Source organism: Eimeria necatrix, genomic scaffold (genome assembly GCF_000499385.1).
Source record: "Eimeria necatrix Houghton genomic scaffold, Enh_scaff176, whole genome shotgun sequence".
NCBI classification, from domain to species: Eukaryota; Apicomplexa; class Conoidasida; order Eucoccidiorida; family Eimeriidae; genus Eimeria; species Eimeria necatrix.
Genome location: NW_013652429.1, coordinates 21,111 through 38,928, shown reverse-complemented (window position 1 = coordinate 38,928; position 17,818 = coordinate 21,111). Strand labels below are relative to the sequence as shown.

General features: G+C 52.1%; 5 protein-coding genes across 5 annotated transcripts; 3 read left to right on the top strand and 2 right to left on the bottom strand.

Annotated features, from left to right (window-relative positions):
- Nucleotides 1-1,054: 1,054 nt before the first annotated feature.
- Nucleotides 1,055-3,958, bottom strand: ENH_00022020 (phosphotyrosyl phosphatase activator, putative; the record flags this gene model as incomplete). The annotated part of the gene is made up of 6 exons (XM_013579556.1): nucleotides 1,055-1,163; nucleotides 1,615-1,682; nucleotides 1,886-1,960; nucleotides 2,067-2,217; nucleotides 2,618-2,850; nucleotides 3,296-3,958. 6 exons carry the CDS (start codon nucleotides 3,956-3,958, stop codon nucleotides 1,055-1,057), a joined length of 1,299 nt encoding a protein of 432 aa, XP_013435010.1.
- A 1,415-nt stretch (nucleotides 3,959-5,373) lies between these two features.
- ENH_00022010 (hypothetical protein, conserved) lies at nucleotides 5,374-7,406 on the top strand (the record flags this gene model as incomplete). The annotated part of the gene is made up of 3 exons (XM_013579555.1): nucleotides 5,374-5,808; nucleotides 6,117-6,431; nucleotides 6,699-7,406. The coding sequence occupies 3 exons, from the start codon at nucleotides 5,374-5,376 to the stop codon at nucleotides 7,404-7,406; spliced, it is 1,458 nt and encodes a 485-aa protein (XP_013435009.1).
- Nucleotides 7,407-8,898: 1,492 nt separating this feature from the next.
- On the bottom strand, nucleotides 8,899-11,537 carry ENH_00022000 (DNA/pantothenate metabolism flavoprotein domain-containing protein, putative; the record flags this gene model as incomplete). The annotated part of the gene is made up of 3 exons (XM_013579554.1): nucleotides 8,899-8,976; nucleotides 9,362-10,885; nucleotides 11,265-11,537. 3 exons carry the CDS (start codon nucleotides 11,535-11,537, stop codon nucleotides 8,899-8,901), a joined length of 1,875 nt encoding a protein of 624 aa, XP_013435008.1.
- A 3,894-nt stretch (nucleotides 11,538-15,431) lies between these two features.
- Nucleotides 15,432-15,986, top strand: ENH_00021990 (hypothetical protein, conserved; the record flags this gene model as incomplete). The annotated part of the gene is made up of 2 exons (XM_013579553.1): nucleotides 15,432-15,563; nucleotides 15,621-15,986. 2 exons carry the CDS (start codon nucleotides 15,432-15,434, stop codon nucleotides 15,984-15,986), a joined length of 498 nt encoding a protein of 165 aa, XP_013435007.1.
- Nucleotides 15,987-16,076: 90 nt separating this feature from the next.
- ENH_00021980 (hypothetical protein, conserved) lies at nucleotides 16,077-17,816 on the top strand (the record flags this gene model as incomplete). The annotated part of the gene is made up of 3 exons (XM_013579552.1): nucleotides 16,077-17,201; nucleotides 17,344-17,432; nucleotides 17,741-17,816. 3 exons carry the CDS (start codon nucleotides 16,077-16,079, stop codon nucleotides 17,814-17,816), a joined length of 1,290 nt encoding a protein of 429 aa, XP_013435006.1.
- Between the last annotated feature and the right edge of the window lie 2 nt (nucleotides 17,817-17,818).

Sequence of the window (17,818 nt, the reverse complement as noted above, 5' to 3'; positions counted from 1 at the left end):
AACAAGCAGTTCAAATATCGCAAAACATTCATTCTCGTGGCTACGGCGTTTCTGAAATTTTCCCTACATATTTTTCAGCCTTTTGTGCTGTACGTGTCAACTGCGTTGGCATCGCCGGAGCTCATCAATAACGGCAAACGCCCACAAAACAACAGTGATCTTCTAATTTACTCTTCTATAAAATCGAAAATCCTCCAATAAAGTTCCCCAGAATCATATATTTCAGTGAACTCGTCCGCAAGTGGCGCAGGCCGGCCGCCCAAGACTCCACTGGTGCCTCTGACGCATGCGGCTTGCTCAGCCTTCCAACGCTCTGGGCGAGCGAATCTCTGGCCTTAAATGCATTTTTTAATATTTCATTGCCAGCACTATGACAAACATAAGATGGCTTTTCGAAGCATCTTTCGGACTTGTCCTGTTTTGCGGGCGTCTCCTCACCGCCCCGCGTCTCCTTGCCAGCTGCCGAAACGGCTTTCATACTTTTTTGTGACAATAAGCATCATCAAAACTGACTTGATTTCTGTATTGACAGACTAAAAGTCCGTCTCACCGATCCTTTTCCCCTCATTTGGAAAGCCATCAGAGCTCAATACAAAGCCACCAACCCACAGTGCTGCAGTGATGGTCAGAGTAAACGGCAGCCGCTAATGGGAGTGGACAAAGCAGGACACGCAAGCAAACACAGAGAGGAAATGCAAAAACAAAGAAGCGATAGATATGAGAGAAGGAGGAAAGGTGTACAATGCGGCACACACAAGCAAATAATTGTACCCAAGAAAGAAAATATAAAGGAAATTGAGGTTTGTGAACCGAAGTGTTCAAAGAGTGAAAAATCTGCTTGCCTTTTGCGCAGCATAACTGCATTGTTGCCTCTTGTTGTCTTGTTCAAGCGCAAACAATGCGAACATTATTAGATGGCTGACTAGCCATTAAAAGGCGATAAAAAAAGAGGTGAATAAGGAGAACCAGAAAGCTTTTGTCCCCCACTTGTGCATATTTGCATGCATGTATTCATGCCTGGTAGCCTTTGTTTACTTTGGAGTCTAATTCAGATTTACTTAGTCAGTGGAAATACGGTGCCAAAAAGGAAGTGCTGCACGATGGGCAGTTTACATAAAACCTCGCCCTCGTACATGCGGATTAAACCCGCGCAGATCTTTTTCCTGAGACAAAATTATTCACAAACAGGCAAATGGAAATATATATGCAAATAACGAACAGGTCTATGTATGTGCATATGAAAGGTACTGAGAAACCCTTATCTTTGAGGCCTGATGCAGCAGTACATGAAGACAAAACTGGACCAAATGCAAGCCCTGAAACTATATTTAGAAATGAGCCAACACCGGTTTATTTCTTATCCTGCTGCATCAAGGTTTGGCAATTGTGTGTGCCCGTGTATGCATTTGCACTGGAAATAGCAATTATGTTCATTTCTTCATATAGTGCGTTGCTGCAACACCTTCAGAATATTCATGTGAAACACATATACTTGAGTACAGAGGCCTAAATATAAACATATAACAGTATAAAAACAAAAGTAAAATATGTTTGTTAGGGACAAAAACTTCAGATTTCCGTGCATTCATCGAGGTGTCTTGGCTCATCACTCACCAGCTGCTGATGCCGCTGACGTCGTACAGGATGGGCGAACACTCGAAAAAGGGAGCTCCCTTCTTTGTCTACAAAAAACAAAAGTGACAAAATGATAAAAGTAATGATATGAAGAATAATTCTTAAGATTGGGTGCATGCACTCCCAAATGCAGCAAAGTTGCCTACGGGCACAAAAGGGTTCACTGCTGCAATACCCAAGCACCGGCTTGGGTGTCGCAGCAGTGAATTCTTTTGTTCACTTCCTTTACTCCCCTGCTGCTGCCTCTCACCTGCAGCACGTATTGTATGGAGTCAAAATACAACAAATCCGGGGCGAGTTGCTGGACCAAGTCTCGCTCAGTTATCTGCAGAGACAACAATGCAAATCTCCTTGTGATGGCGCAACTGAGTAAAAGCAGGCACTGTGATTTACAATTTATAGGTCTTATCGACAATAAATAGGGTTCTCACCTGATCCGGCTCTATGATCTGCTGCTCAGACAGCTGGCCGGCGCCCCAGAGAAAAGTCAGGAAGTGGAAATCATCCAAACCCCAAACGCCTCTGCTTCCAGCGGCCTCCAGCATGTAGCGCTGCTGCAGGGCATGAGCCACCTCTACATACCTGCGCGCAGGCAATAAGAGTTTGTTTCAACAACACAAAAGACGCATTGAGCAGAGCAGCAGTCCTGCAGTCAAGAAAAATCGGCAAGCGAGTACCACAAAACGCAGCAACACAACTTCGAAACAGAGAAAAAAAGGAAATTAGGTCCAACTACAAGCAGCAGGCATCTACGTCCAGCAAGGAAGCAAGTAAGTTGATGCGAGGAAGGCCCAACACGGCCGGGACAGAATGAAAATGAGACACATGGCGCATTCAGACAGAGACAGAGGGTGGTCAGTAAAGATAGAAAGACAAGGGAATGCATGCATAAAACTGATTCAGAAAGAGATGGAGAGTGGTCAACATAGAAAGGCAATGAAAAATGTACATAAAGCGGCAAAAAGAGCTGGCCAGAACGAACCCTTTGAATATGCCTAAGACGGCGAAGGGGTCGTGGGTATCTTCCTCGAGCAACTTTAATTTAAATAGGCAAAAAAGAAAGATAGCAAACGAGCACTCGTGTCCAGTCCCGAAGTCCAGACGAACTGGATTTCCAAAAGAGGAGCAGAATATATCTGTCAATTCCATTTTCGCAGTTTCTGATATTTCAGTTCCGCTCGAAGTCCACACGGGCGCCAGCAAATCCAAAGCCTCCTGAAACACGGATTCACTCTGCATAAAGCAGTGACTTAAATGCCTAATTCATTCTAGAATTGCAGAGTCAGTTTATGTTCGCAATTCTGTCGAAGCTCTCGCCCCCATTTCAAGCGCTGTTACTTCATTCGAGAGCGAATCCCGATTTCAATATAAGTGGAATGCAGCAGAGTCGGTTTTCCGCTCCAGCGCAATTATTTCCTTGAAATTGAATACGGAAATACACATATTAGACCTTTTGTGAGAATTTAAACCTTAATTTCTGCGGGAATCTGTTAAAGACCGCCAGTTTACCGAAGTGGCGTGGCTAACTGGCCGCGCTGCGTTTCATTATGTGTGTTTGTAGTTCATTGAGTGCGCAGCGCCGCGAGCCCCAAACTTAATCCCTTTTCAACTAAGACCACAAAAGCTTTCTGCAGCAGTCAGTAAGGCTTCCTGGCCTCACCTCCTCGAGCTTTCTGCACCAAGTTTTGAAAGCCTGATTGCCGAAACGCGTGGGCTGTTCGACGGGGGGTATGTCTTGCACCCACTGCAGCAGCTGCTGCAGCACTCGCAGCATTGCCCAGCAGACGTTGTTGGCCGGGAGTTCTCCGAAGGGCACAAAAGTGCGAATTCGAGACCCCAAGCCGTCGCAGGCCGAGGCAGCAGGCGCAGCAGCTGAAGCCCCCGCAGCCTGCGCCTGAGACGCAGCCCCTGAGGCAGCCACTGCTGGTTCTGTTATCTTTCGACTTGCCACATCTGCGCGCAGCAAACTGGGCAGCGACTTCTTCCCCGCCGCGTGCTTCGCCAGCCGCCCCACGAAAGCCAGAAACTGCGAATGCGTCGAAGAGGAAAGCCAGCGGCGCAAGTCGGAGTCCGAACGAATGGCTTTGCTGGTGGCTCGCAGCCGCCAGTCGCCGCTGCCCTGCTGCTGCGGCTGCTCGAGCGCGAGAGGGTGGACGCAGCAAAACGCATCGGGCACTGGGGGGCGGCCTCCCAGGGCCACGGGGACCCCAGGGGCCCCAGGAGCCCGGGGGGCCCCTGAAATGCCGGGGGGCCCCCCGTCGTCGGGGCGAAGGGCTGAGAAACCGCGCGCGTCGAAAGGGTGGGCTCTGTCATGAGGCTGCATTGCTCTTTCGGTTTGCAGAGGCCCCCTGCTGTTCGGGAAGCTTTGCTGCAGGCAGTGCGTGGAAATTGGGATATACGAAGGACTTGACGTATTGCTGGCCGCGTCGGATCTTCTTGTCAGGCGAGAAAGTAAACGAAGGTCAATCAGTCAGCGCGCGCTAAACGCTAAGCAGCCTTTTTGCTTCCAAAGAAGATAGGAGGCACCCGCGGAATGCGAGCCTCTCGCCAGCTTATTACCTCTCTAAAAGGCAAAAGAACCTCAGTTCTACACTGAAATACGTCGGCTTCATGCGAGACACTGCCGGGAAGAAACCGCAAACTAGCCTCCGCAGGAGCTCTGATGACTCGAAAGCCGCAAGACTGGTGCAAGATTCTTTTAGTTACACAATACTAACCGTCAAATCCCACGTTCGTTCTTACTGATACTCATTATGCTGTGTACACACGGTCCTTTGCGTTCAGCCTGAGAGGTTGGGGGCCCCCGTTCGCTTGATGACCCACCAAAGAAAAGCCCCAGAAGATCTTTTCTTCTTGATAAAATCCCCCTTAGAACTGTCTAAAAATATATATCTTGTCTTTCATGTCACTGTGTTGGTCTTCTACGAAGTTCTTGTGTCATTTTCCCCGCGAGCCCGTCACTCTCGCTTCTCCATGGGTCGTTAATATATGCATGACTGTGCCAGCCTCTCTGCTGTGACAACCCGCCCCTCTCTTCATATTTTTCTCCCTAATTTTCTGCAGTTTAAAGCTTCAGGTTTCCATTCGAATTATCTGTGGACGCAGCAGAGAGCAGAGCAGGCAATGGTCACTTCGCGGAACAGACATTAGAGCAACCAAGACAAAGGTGCTCAAATCGCACAGGAACTGAGCCGCCATAGTTCAAGCTTCCCTTTAAATGCCTGCTCTATTTACAGCTAAACAGATATATAGACACCAAACGAGAGTTGCGCACTAACACATTCACGATTTCCTTCCCTAGTGAGACCAGCACGTCAAGTGTAGGGCTTCGTCCATACATAACTGTCAGCTTCCCTGCATCGTTTGTAAGGGTTTTGCGCTGTACAAGCACCTTAGTGTGCCATGAAACTCAGTATTATTGGGACGCACTAAGTAGACTTGGTTGTGAGGAAGCAGTAGAGCAGCAGCAACCGGAGCAGCAGTCAGCAGCAGCTGCAGCAACAGCCGCAGCACAAGCAGCGACAAATCTGTGCAGCAACGCTAACAACACCGCCGGCTAAAAGCACCAACGGCAGCAACGGCTGCCAAGAGAAGCGTCAACTATAACTGCAGCCAGCAAGAGTAGCAGCTACGGCCGTTGTGAGGAACGGCACCTAGCAGCAAAAGCAGCAACAGCTGCTGCCAGCAGCAACAAAGACAGCAAGCAGCAGCAGCAGCAGCAGCAGCATCTGGCAAAGAATGTCGCTAGCTGTGCAGGCGCAGATCCGCCGCAACGCGGAGGAAGTGCGCGCTTATTTATCGGACTTGAAAGAATGGGAAGAGAGTTTTTCGAAAGCAGAAAAATCAAAAAAGCAGACAAAATATGAAGCTGAAGAAGTCCCACAGCAACCAGGAACGAGCGAAACCAGACAGTCTAGCGAACTGCAGCAGCGAGCGCAGCAGGAGCAACAAGAGCAGCAGCAGCAGCAGCACGAGCAGCAGCAGCAGCAAGAACAGCAGCAGCAGCAAGCTTCGAATGCGGGGGCAAACCGACGAAAATACGCAAGAGATCTCAATTCACTGCCGGAGTATTACAAGGCCTGGGATGCCTTCGACCCTGACAAGGAAGAAGAAGAGGCCCCCAAAGGATGCCCCCCAGCCAAAAGCCAGCAGAAAGCGCAGAAAGCTCACCCCGTAGGGCAAAGCCACAGGGCTCTGGAGCACATTTTATAAAGTGAAGCCCTGCTGCTGCATGCAGGGCACTCAGGCGCTGCTGGCCGCACTGAGCTGTGCTGTCTAGACACTGGGCAGCAGCCACTCTCACTTATTACAGAGCCAGTCTAACACACACACTTCTAGGGCCCCAAGCGTTTGCTGCTTTGCCTATGGGCCCAGCAGCTCTTTAGTCCATCCTTAAGCAACAAAGCACTCACACTGAGTTTGTAAAATATACTTTTGTAATGCCACTTCAACTCTATTCGTCTGTCTGCCTGCTGCTGCAGCAAGTTGCCAGGGGGGCGCGCAACGGGGCCCAGTCCTCCTCGGGGGCCCCCCGAATGCGCGTTTGCGCCTCCGTACCCTCAAGTGCGAAAGTTGGTAGCCCTGAAAAGGCCCCATTAGGGGCCCCCGAGGGGGCCTCTGGGGGCCCCTGGGGGGGCCCCCGAGCCAGTTCATCTGCTGCAGCGCCCACTGATTGGCTGGCCTATTTGGCAGCACTTAAGGAAACGGCCAACAGAAACTTCGGGGCGAAACGCTATGCAGCAGCTGTTAAGGAATATACGAAGGCGCTGCAGCTAAGTGAAGAATACTTGGCTCGGGTGAGGGAATAGAGATAAGGAAAGAGAGAGACTGACACAGATAAAGACGGAACAGCGGCAGCAGCAGACTTGGCAAAACAAATAAATATAACAAAAGAGAAAGAAATATGCGAAAGTTACTGAAAGAATAAAGCTGAGGCATTTTCAGAAATGAAAATAAAAGAGGGGCGTTTGCGCCTCCACTACAATCCCACCCAAACTAACCCAATTAAAGTCAGAAAAAAAACAGATGGCTTTTTTCTGCTGCGCTTTTGTGCTTAATTGCAGCTGGGCAGTGCCCCTGCTGCTGCTGCTGCTGCTGCTGCTGCTGCTGCTGCTGCTGCGGGCACCACAGCAAGAGAACCTGCAGCAGCAGCTGAGACCCTCATGGGCCAGTTATACGGCAACCGCGCCGCTGCGTATTTCTACTTGAAGAAATATACGGAATGCATTTCAGATTGTTCAAAGGCGCTGCAGCAAACGCCAAACTACGCAAAGCTAATTTACCGCAGAGGTGCAGCGTGGGCAGCAAAAGGCCAGCCAGAGGAAGCACTCAAAGACCTCAGTCATGCACTGCAAATAGTGAGGCAGCAGCAACAGCAGCAAAAGGAAGAGCAGTGGAAAGCCCAGCAGCAGAAGCAGCAACACGAAGAACAGCGAGAAGATCAGGGTTCGCAGCAGCAGGAAGAACAAAGCAAAGATCAGGAGCAGCAGCAGCAGCAGGAAGAACAGAGTGAAGACCAGCAGCAGCAGCAGCAGCAGCAGCAAGCTGGGGTGTGCGTTGCGGCTTCGCTGCCCGCTGCCGATGCCTTAACATCTCTGGCAGAAAAAATTGAATCTGAGATAAAAGCAATCAGAGAAAAGACAGAAATGGAGAGGAAGGAAAGAGAACAAGCGGCGAAAGACCAGCTGCTGCTTCCCCTCACAAATTCCGTTTGCCGATTTCCTGAAGAGCCACTGAGGCCTTTAGATGTTTGTGTTGTGAAATATAACTAATCTGGCAACTGCAGCAAAGGCAATGCAGCAGACAGACTCGAGAATTAGAGCTACTGAGGTGATAAAGGAGAGGCAAAAATGCCAATCACAGAAGACAGGCTCAGGCCACTGCATCTGCAGGCAAGCGCAGATCTTAAACAGTGGGTACCAGCGCAGCAGCAGCAGCTGCTGCAACAATCGCAGCAGCAGGTGCAACTGCAGCAACATGAGGAGCAGCTACAGCAGAGCGAATAACAGCAGCAGCAAAAGTATCAAAGGCAGCTGAGACACCCACCGCAAAAGCAGCAGCATCAGCAGCAGCAGCAGCAGCATCCTCAAGAGAAACGGCATCAACAACAGCAGCAGCAGAAGCAGCAGCAACGCCAGCAAACTAGGGCAAGTCTCCAAAGACTACTGGGCAGATGAAGAAACACACAGCCACACCGCAACAGGGTCCAATGCAGCAGCTGCAGCAGCAGCGGCAAAACAAAAAGGAAGTAATGCAGCAGCTGCAGCAACAGAAGCAAAACAAAAAGGCAAGTAATGCAGCAGCTGCAGCAACAGAGGCAAAACAAAAAGGCAAGTAGTAGCAGCACATACAGCGAGAAAGCGCAGCACCAGGCAAACGGACTGGCAGAACTTCGCAAAAGAAACGAAAGCAAAAGCAGCAAGTAGTGACACCAGCTGCTGCTGAGCCTCTCGAGTGGGAAGCAAGAGGGTTTGCAGCAATAAGCAAACAGAACTGTGCAAGTAATGCAGAACATGGCAGAGTCTGGAGATAGATTAGATTGAATAAGTTCAGCCGATGCTGAATGCAAAAGACTCTGTTTCAGCATGAGACAATTCCAATGCCTAAGCCTCCGTGGAGCGCTCGCCACCCGCAGAAAACTCCGAAGAAACTAATCCACAAGTTCCCCGCTGCTGCAGCCTGTGCTGCTGCTGGCGGTGCTGCTGTTGGCCGTGCTGCTGCGACTGCCTATCTGCTGCTCCTGCTTGGCTACAGCAAACTGTGCTGCAGCAAAGGCTGCTGCTGCTGAGCTTGCTTCGAGACACAGCTCCGGCCAGAGGCCTCCCGAGGCTAATAAGCCCTTTAGCGTAGACTAGCGAAGTCTGAATCTGCATTTGCTGCACCTAAAGATCTGTTCATATATTTGCTGCTGCTGCTGCGTCACTGCCATCACTTGCTGCTGCTGCTGAGGACAAGCGCCTCCCGCGCCGCTGCAGGCCCTCAGCTCAGCTGAGGGGCTCTTTTGTTTTGCAGAACTAAACAGCGGCCGAAGCCAAAGCTAAGAAGCAGCAGAGGCAAATAAGCTGCCTCTTGGCGTGGCTGCAGCTCCAGAAGGCAGCAGGGCGGCCCACAGCCGCGCATGCAGACTGCGAAGCCCACAGAGCTCGTTTGCTCTCATTCCAGTTGCCACTGGAAATAAACAAGACACAAGCAAACAAACAAACAGCAGCAGCAGCAGCAGAGCAGCAGCAGAACTCAGCAGCTGCTGCAACTTATTGTGCTAATTCACAGGAAAGCCTCCTTTATTTTGAGGCTCTGAAGCTTGAAAAGGTATTTGGCCAGGCGGGCTTCAATGGTGCCGTGCTGAAAGCAAGTAAAGACACAGACCAACGCATGCAGCAACGCAACATAACTCCAATCACCAGCAGATACTGCAGCAGCACTTTGTGCACTTCCGTACAAAGACTGAAAGGACAGGCATATTTGACTGTCTTCAAACTGTATCTGCAAAACGGAAACTGCAGCAACTCCCCTGCTGCTGCTGGTCGTGAGCTGAGGAAAGCACTTGAGTACTTTTATTTTATCTCATTTTCTCTCATTTTTGTGTATCTTTCTGGCAGTCTGTTCGCGTCTGTACACTCGGACTGCGTGGCCCTAAGCTGCTCTGCAGTTTGCTCCATTGCAACTCTTTTGCTGCTTGATCTGCCGACTGTTTCGCCAGCTGCTTCGCTCCAATCGCAAGACTCACCCCGAGGTACTTCTTGATCTGTTTTGCTTTTTGTTTTACTTCTTTTTGTCCGATCTTCGTGAAAAGCGTTGCTTTCTCTCTCCGAGTTCGCAGCGCATTGCCCACGACGCAGTCCGCCACGCCTGAGCCGTTGCTGCTGCTGCTGCTGCTGCTGCTTCCCTCTAAGTAGGAAGTGGCAGATTGCTGCAGTCGGCTTTCGTCTGTCTCCAGCTTGAAGGCCACTAAGAAGCAGTGCGGGGCCACAGAGCGCACGACCAGCAGCATCTTGGGGGCCACCCAGAGCCGCAAGCTGAAATGCTGCGAATGGTGCTGCTGCTGCAGGTCTGAGGCCTCTGCTGCTGCTGCTGCTGCTGCTGCTTCGCCTGCATCGCCCGCGCCCTTGTAGCTGTCGTGCGGCGCCGCCTCGCCCGTGAACCAGCGCTTGGGCTGCATCGAAGTCATGGTGGAAATGCTGCGGGACGGGCCCCTCTGCACCTCCGCGCCCCCGTCTGCTGCTGCTGCTGCTGCTGCTGCTGCAGCGCCGGGCGCGTTGGCCGCGCGGTGAGCCGCGTCGTGGTGCTGCGGAGTCTTCAGCTTGTGCGGAGACCTCACGGAGTAGGGCAAGTAGAAGTCCGCAACAGCTGCTGCTGAACAGAACATGAGCCGCTCCCGCAGCGGCGCAGCCCCCGCAGCAACTGCCCGAACAATAAATGCATATTCAACAAGAGTTTGGTAAGTGACGCAGAGGAGGCGGTCTTTGCAGTGTCTGTACAGCTTCAGAGCCGCCTCCGCCTCGCTCCCCTCAAACTCCCAGCCCGCAGCTTCCACTTCTTCTTCCGGCAGCTCCTGGGGGCCCTGGGAGGCCCCCCGCTGCAGGGGCCCCTTCAGCGACACTTGCCAGGGCCCAGCAGCAGCAGCAGCAGCAGCAGCAGCAGCAGAGCTGCTGGCTGCTGCGCCCGCGGGCTCAGCGGCGTCTGCGGGCGGCCGCTGCTGCGCGCGCGCCGCTGCAGCAGAGCCCTCCGCTGCTGCTGCTGCTGCTGCTGCTGCGTCCTCCGCTGCTGCTGCAGAGTCGCTGCTGCTGAGGACAGAACCCACGGAAGTCACTGACACGCCCTCAGAGACTTCCTGCTCCACCACTTCGTACACTTGATAGGCCAGGCCTCGCGAAGTGGCAGCAGCAGCAGGGGCTTCGAGTTCCTCTTCAGAGCCCGCGGACTCCGAGGGCTCCTCCACGATTGGCTGCAGCGGCAGCTTCTGCTGCTGCTGCTGCTGCTGCGGCTCCTCCTCCCGCTGCTGCTGCTGCTGCTGCTCGCCCGCCTCGCCCGCCTCCCCCTGCTGCTGCTGCTGCTGCTGCTGCACGCGGAGAGATATGAAGTCGAGGATGGAGGGCATGGGGTAAGTCGGCAGCAGGTGACGCACGAAGGGCTTTATGGCTCGCACCGAAGTCACCAAAATTACGTAATAGCCCAAACGCAGCAGCTGCTCGCAAAGGGCTGCCCCCCGCGCCCCAGAGCTGGTGTTGGTGATGTACCGCACGGCCTCGCGCTGCGCAGAACACGCACTGCAAACGCACGCTGTGCGCGCAGCAGCAGCAGCAGCAGCAGCAGCAGCAGCAACTGCAGCAGCAGCAGCAGCAACTGCAGCAGCAGTGGCAACTGCGGCGGCGGTGGCAACTGCTGCAGCAGCACGGGAACGGCAGCAGCAAGCGAGAGCGCCCGGCGCGGGCGCCGGAAACAGGAGCGACGGCTGCTCAGCAGCACCGCAGCAGCAGCAGCAGCAGCAGCAGGTCTACGCCTCCAGCAGCAGAACTGCCTGCCTGAGGGGCAGGAACTTGAAAAAAAGAAAGAAGCAAAGGGAGAATGGAAGCAAAGAGCAGCAAAGAGCAGCAAAGAGCAGCAAAGAGCAGCAAGAGCAGCTGCCGCACCTCCAAGGGGACGTCCGTGCCGCCCGCCGTGACAATGGCCACCTTCGCCTCCTTCAGCGCCTCCTCTTCGTGCAGAGGCCGCACAAACTGGCGAACTCGCAGGCCCGCAGTGGCGACGTTGGGGGGGGGGGGCTCGGAGGCGAAGAAAGAGTCTGCAGGCGATGTCTCGAAGCGCGCGAGGGAAGCGCGGCGAGCTGGCAGCGAAGAAGCCTCCATGGCCTTCGTCTGGAGCCGCGAAGGGGCTCCGCTGCGGCTTCCAGTGGAGTCCGCCATGGTGCAGCGCCGGCGAGTCTGCGGGAGCCAGCTGGCGATGCTGCTGTGCCGGGGGCCCTCGCAGGCGAGTTACGAGCCAGAAATCACTGAAACTTCCGGAAAAAACGGAAAATGCGGAAAAAGGAACAGAAGGCAGTTTTCCGGAGCCGCAGCAAACAACAGAGTGTGTGTCTGCACACAGAGCAAGCAGTCCGGCGCCTCCATGCGCTGCAAGAAAGATGAATCGCCGGGCCGCCAGCCGTGTGTACGCCCCGGCAGCTTTAGATGCTATCCAAAAGATAGCTTAATGAATTGAAACGCCTTTGTGGGTGGGACTCGGGAGGCTAGGACAAGAGAAGACACTTCACGTTAACATGCATCGACGGAAAGCCAAGGACGCTTCACCCGGTTTTGACTGCACACACACCGGGCTGGTAAAGACGGCTCGCCTGGCTGTTTATTCCATTAAACTTGACGAAATTTGTTTGCAATGCGTGCCAACTGAATATTAATAGTGGGGTTGACGCGTAATAGGGCGAGAGCCCTAGGCGACACAGCGCGTTGGGAGGGCCCCGAGGTCGAATGCAAGTAGTGAAAGCACTTCGCGAACAATAAACCCGAGCGTAAAAACCTGAAGTTCAAATGTTCGTTATTTTATCTTTGAGTGCGCCAAATCAGAACCCATTTTTGCGTCTCCCGGCAAGGCAGCAGCAAGTTCTGTTTCCGAGGTTGACAGAACTCAGGCGTTTACAAACGAGTTGCACCTCCGAGTCTGTGGTTTTGTTCCGCTTTGTCGCTGCAGTCTAAGATGAAATAGCTGCGCTCCATTTGAATACTTTGCCTGGAGGCCAAGGGCATGGCCAGAACTGCCAGATAGAGCCAGAAGAGTGTGTGCGTAGACAGTAACTGTTTTGATCTGCAAGGTACTGCCGAAAAGCAAAGCCACACTCCAGCGCTTCAAGTGTTTGTATTCAAAGGCTCTAGTTGCAGCAAACAGATGAACTCCAGGTTTTAAACTCGGGCCATTCTCGTCGCACCTTTTTGCTGCATGCAGCTGCACACAAATGCCCAAATGCAGGGAAAACGAACGATCTAACAGTACAGTTTTAAAGCAGCAAGTCATTAAATGCAAGAAGGTGAGGCTAGTGCCTTGCTTCTGTGTTTTGCCTCCTCCTCAAAGTCTTTCTTCATTCAGCAGCTGCCAAGCCTTTAGGCACGAGTTAGGCGTAAAATGGAGGACAAGAGGGCTTCACAAGTGCCCAGAAATAAAGTCTGCTGTGCAGCTAAACAAGTGCAAGATGGTAACATGGGGCGGAGCGTCTTGATGTTTGGAAGCAGAGAGAGAAGACCTGTTCATTCCCTTCCAATTCATGTAAATTGAGCTTATTGGTTCTTTCTCTCGCGCTGTTTTGTTTCTGCAATATTGTTGCTAACATTGCCAGCCTAAAACTGTCACTTTAAGGCTCAAGGGCTGGGCTTGAGGCCCCCAAGCCCCTGATGTCAGGTCCTAAAACCTAAGCCCTAAATCTTAATAACTGAATTGTAGACCCTAAACCTCAAAACGGGATTGCACATGCGCACTGCATACGTACACTATTGAATTGCTTATTCGAGAAAGAAATAGTTGCATTTCCCCCCTTGTGTATGTTTTATAATATAAAGTAGGCAACCTGTTCAGTTTTGCTTCCTCTTCCCCCAGTTTCTGATTCTGCAACAGCAGAAACAGCTGAAGAAGACCTCTAAACTGCTTTCACCCTCGATCCTGCATTTCAGTATCCTGCTGCTGTTCGTTTGTTATTTATTTTGCCTCTGGTGACTTCTCTTAAGCTTTATATAAAGTGCGCTTGCTATCTACCCCTCTAGCTCTATGCGTTCTGCCTGGCTGCGTTGTGAGCCGGTGACTCTCTGCATTCCTCTTCTACTGTGGCTTTAAATACCAATTTGCGGCAAATATTGAACTGTGTGTTATTGTAGCAAAATATATATTTCTCCGAAGCTGATTTTCACTATTTTAATGCACCTTATTTTGCTATCGTTCCAGTTCCGCCGCTGACTCCAGCCATGAATCTGACCCCGTCCGTGAAAAGCTTTCCACAGCGCACATGTTGCAAATAAATGACCTTTTGGCCGTTTCCAATGCCTTCATCCAAAAGCTTTCTTGTTAAATTGCGGATTTTTGTCGGAGACAGAAGGGTATGCTTCTCTGTGCACACCCACACGTGGGAGCAAGACTTACACTATTTTGCACCACTACAAATACGTGTAAATCTCTTAACTCTTCGTGCGTGGGAGGCTTTTCTGTGTTGCCCTTGATCTTCTTGCTCCAGTGTTTTAGATTGCCCCCATATAAAGCCACGAATTGAATTGAACTTCACGGCTGCTGGCCCTAAAATATTGGCTTTACAATGCCAGAATCGACTGCGAAGTTCCCAGCTCTGTTGAGAATAAAAGTGCAAATACCTCTGGCCATTTTTGGGGAATATCGTTCCCTCTGCAACGCAGAAACTAGCTATTCCACTAATGAACAGCGCACACCTTATTCGCTGATCTGAAGTCGTTTAATTACAATTGGTACATGCATTCATAAATGAGATACTTGTTAGTTTCTTGTATTTTCTGGTTGAGGTTCTTTGATCAATCCACGCGGTTGCATAGTTCACATCGCATCACAAGCGTCACGGAGTGGTCACGCTCGTGAAGCAAATGCAACATCAACAAATGAAATACTCGTAAAAACATGATTAACTGACACATTTATATGTTTCTTTGCCAATTAATATATGAACATGCACTATATTGAGCCTTTATAGGGGCGAAAAGACCTGAGACTTGCAGAAGCCACCTTAGAACATGGCGTTGCAAAACGAATCGTCCACCCAATCTCACCCGTAGAGTTTCAGCATCCTAGAACAGGGACAAATAATAGCGGCAAGCAACATGAAACTGCTTTTAGTTAACTCTAAAACATACGCATGGGGGCTTTAAACGTTCAAGAAGAGGCAGCAACTTGCCTAAGAGAGCTGTACCACTGGTTTGGTTCAGCCAAAGTAGGCACCCCAGAAAGCCCTCTCAGTATAGGTAACAATAAAATTTCAGGAAAAAATATTGCAAACTGAATGAAAAGCAACAAAGAAGTTTCTCTGCAAGCGTTTGAACTCCTCCTGTTTTTGTGCGAGGTGTCCTGATTTATAAGTGAAATCGGCTGGTGATGGATTTCTTATGCTTCTTTCTTTCGTCGGTCAACTTAGGCTTAGAGCGAAGAGGAAACTGAATTTGTTTACTGCCTGAGTATGAAAGGACCCCTGTACCCAGCATTAAACTCGTAGACGCATCTGTAGTGATGAATGCAATGTACAACTACAACTTATTCAGGAATGAATACTCCGCGAATAACAGTAATTGTTGCCAGTAGGGAGCAAGATAAAGAATATCTTGGCTTGCCGGCCCCTTTAGTTTCAAGCTTTCAGGCATGAGTATGTCCTGCACCCAAGTCGCGCAGGCACCGGGTTCCACCCACATGGCAGAAAAAGGCGTAACTTCTATAAAATGAGAAGGAGAAAACAATTCGAGACAAAATGCTGCCAAAGAAGGCCTGGAGAGAGCGTGGCTATCTGCACGCGTTGTGCCCTTCCCGCTACTGCTGCTGAGAAATTCAGAAAGCTGCCACTTGCAGCTGCGAGCTCCATTGGCCTTCCCGTATCTCTTTGGAGTTGTAGCGAAGGTTTCTTTCGGCCTTTAGTCCGACTTTCAGGGAAATTAGGAAAATTATTGGCGAGTCGAGACACTTGGTGTTTCTTCTTCGTGCTCTGTGGAAAGTGCGGAGTGCTGGATGCGCACGTTCAAACGCTATTCGTTCCTATGTAGGCCATGTTTTCGTTTTTAACCTTCACATTGGGGTTTGCCCCGCCGGCAAAGATGCTTTGCACAGCCTCAGGTGGGGCCTGTCAGCTTGCAGCTGCAGCAGAGGATCACGACCACTCCTTTGCACGCGCCAACGTAACTATTGCCATCCTGGTGGTGATCTTGTTCCTGACGTTGCTATTTGAAGTGGGTTTTCACGCAAAGTGAATGCGAAAGGCGAAGAACGCATGAGTGTTTGTTCAGGTGGCGCATGAGGAAGTTGTGGAGTATTTGGAACACCGGCGTTTGCACCATGTGGTGAAAGTGGTGGAGGCGATAACGAAGGAGGTGACAGTGCTCGGGTTCATTTCTCTTCTTTTGTTTTTTTTGACGCGTTTCGGAGTGACGATGGCAATAAACGACAAACTGCTGGGCCAAAGTTCCCTCGAGCGCATCGGCATTGCTGAACTGAAAGAGGAAAGCGGGAACCCCTACGCGGCGCCCACCGTCGTCTTCGAGCTCTTTGAAAGCGCCCACATTATAGTTTTTCTTTTGCTCGTGACGTTTACAGTCAGCGTGTTGGTTCTTCTCTCAGTTTCGCTCTCGACAGCGCAGGAGTGGCGCCAGTAAGCAGCACCAACGGCGCAGCGCCGGCGCGGACTTCACCGCATTTCGACTTCACCGCATTTCGACTTCACCGCATTTCGCAGGTACGACGCGATGGGCGTGTTGGAGTTTCAGCAGCTCGTCGAGAGCGGACAGCCCTCCGACGCTGCACTCCGCTTTTGGTACCTTCGCTTTCGATTCATGAATCCGCTGACGCCCTTCGAGCCGCACCAAGAGGGGGACTTCGCCTTCGGGGAGTTCTTGTCGGAGCGGCTTTCCGAGGCGCTGCTGCACATGGTGGAAGTTCCAGTGTCCACGTGGCTGCTGTTCGTGCCGCTGCTGCTGTGTCTGCGGCCGGTCTTCGGCTTCGACCCGACGCCGCTGACGGAGTTTCTGGTCTTCGCCGCAGGAGGGCTGCTGCTTCTCAACTTGTTTCTTTTTTGGAGAATGGAGACCATCATGAACTACCACACGCCCAGCAGCGGCGAGCTCAGGGAGTACCTGCAGGCGCTGGCGCAGCCGCGGAAAGCCGCGCAGCTGCCGCAGGCGCCCCTCGAGCTGCTGCCGCCGATCTCCCGCAACGGAGCTCTCTGCAGCTTCATCAGAGGCGCCAAAGTGATGAACTCGCAAGAGTCTTTGTTTATTTTGGGCCCGCGCGGAGTCCCGGCGCTGCGGACTTGCATTCAGCTTTCGCTTTCGCTGCACGTGGTGGCCGTGACGGCCACTGCGAAGCTGCTGCTCTCGCCGCACTACCAGCACGTCATGTTCGCCGTGCTGGGCTACTGGAGCGGCTGCGCGCCGCTGCTGATTCTGCTGCTGAGTCTGGGGCTCTTCCCCGCACTTGCTGCGAACTTCACTCTGCTCAGCAACGTGGGCTCGCTCGCCAGCCGCCAGGCCGTGCAGGCCAGCGCCCACAGAGTCCTGCTGCAGCAGCTCGAGCGCCAGTACCAGATTTTGCAGTTTCTGCGCTTCAGGGCCGACACTTTCTTCGCTTCCCACCCCGGCCGCGCAGTGGGCGAGATCGAGGAGGCCAGCCAGCTCTACAGCAGCCTCCCTTTCGAAGTGCAGAAGGGCTACCAGGACGTCTTCCACGCCTTCGCCAAAATCGACGTCGAACCCACAATTTCTCTCGAAAACATTTTCAAAATGATCGACGCCTTCGCGCTCGAAGAGAGGGTCCCCGACTGCAAGGCGAAAGCAGGTGAACTCGCGCTTCCCGAACCTCCAAGCAGCAGCAACTTTTCAACTTCCAACTTCAGAAGGCTGGGTGGAGGCCTTCGACGCCTCGCGGACACTCACTTACCCCGCATTTACTGCAGTGAGCTGTTCAATTCTGAGTTCAAAACATTCACTTCAGCGGCCCAACCAACGCGCGCAACAGATGATCATGCACTTGCTGGAGGACGAGACGAGAGCCTCGCTGCCTCCGCACCTCCAGGAAACGCAAAAACGAGTAGGAGCGATCTTTTTGTTATTTCTGATCTCCTGAGACCATTTTGCTGGCCAAAATTCGCAGGATCTCTTTGACTTTTTGGATGACGACGCTGACGGCTACGTGACAATGGTGAGACAGCTGGCTGCACTGCAGCTGCGCTGCAGTGTATCCGCGCGCCGCAGCCCGCCTTTGAAAGTCAGTGTTCACAAACACTTATTTCGAAACTGCAGAACGACTTCTTGGAGAACCTCGAGGGCCTGCGGCCCGCAGCCTCGGAAGAGGAAATCAAGCAGCTGCTCGCCGCCATATCTCACGGCGCCCGCGGCGAGCTGGTTGGCTACAGCCAGCTGGCCTCTTGGATAGACGAAATGGAAGACCGCGCGAGGGAGTTTCAGCCCAAGGGGTCTTCGACTCGCTAGCG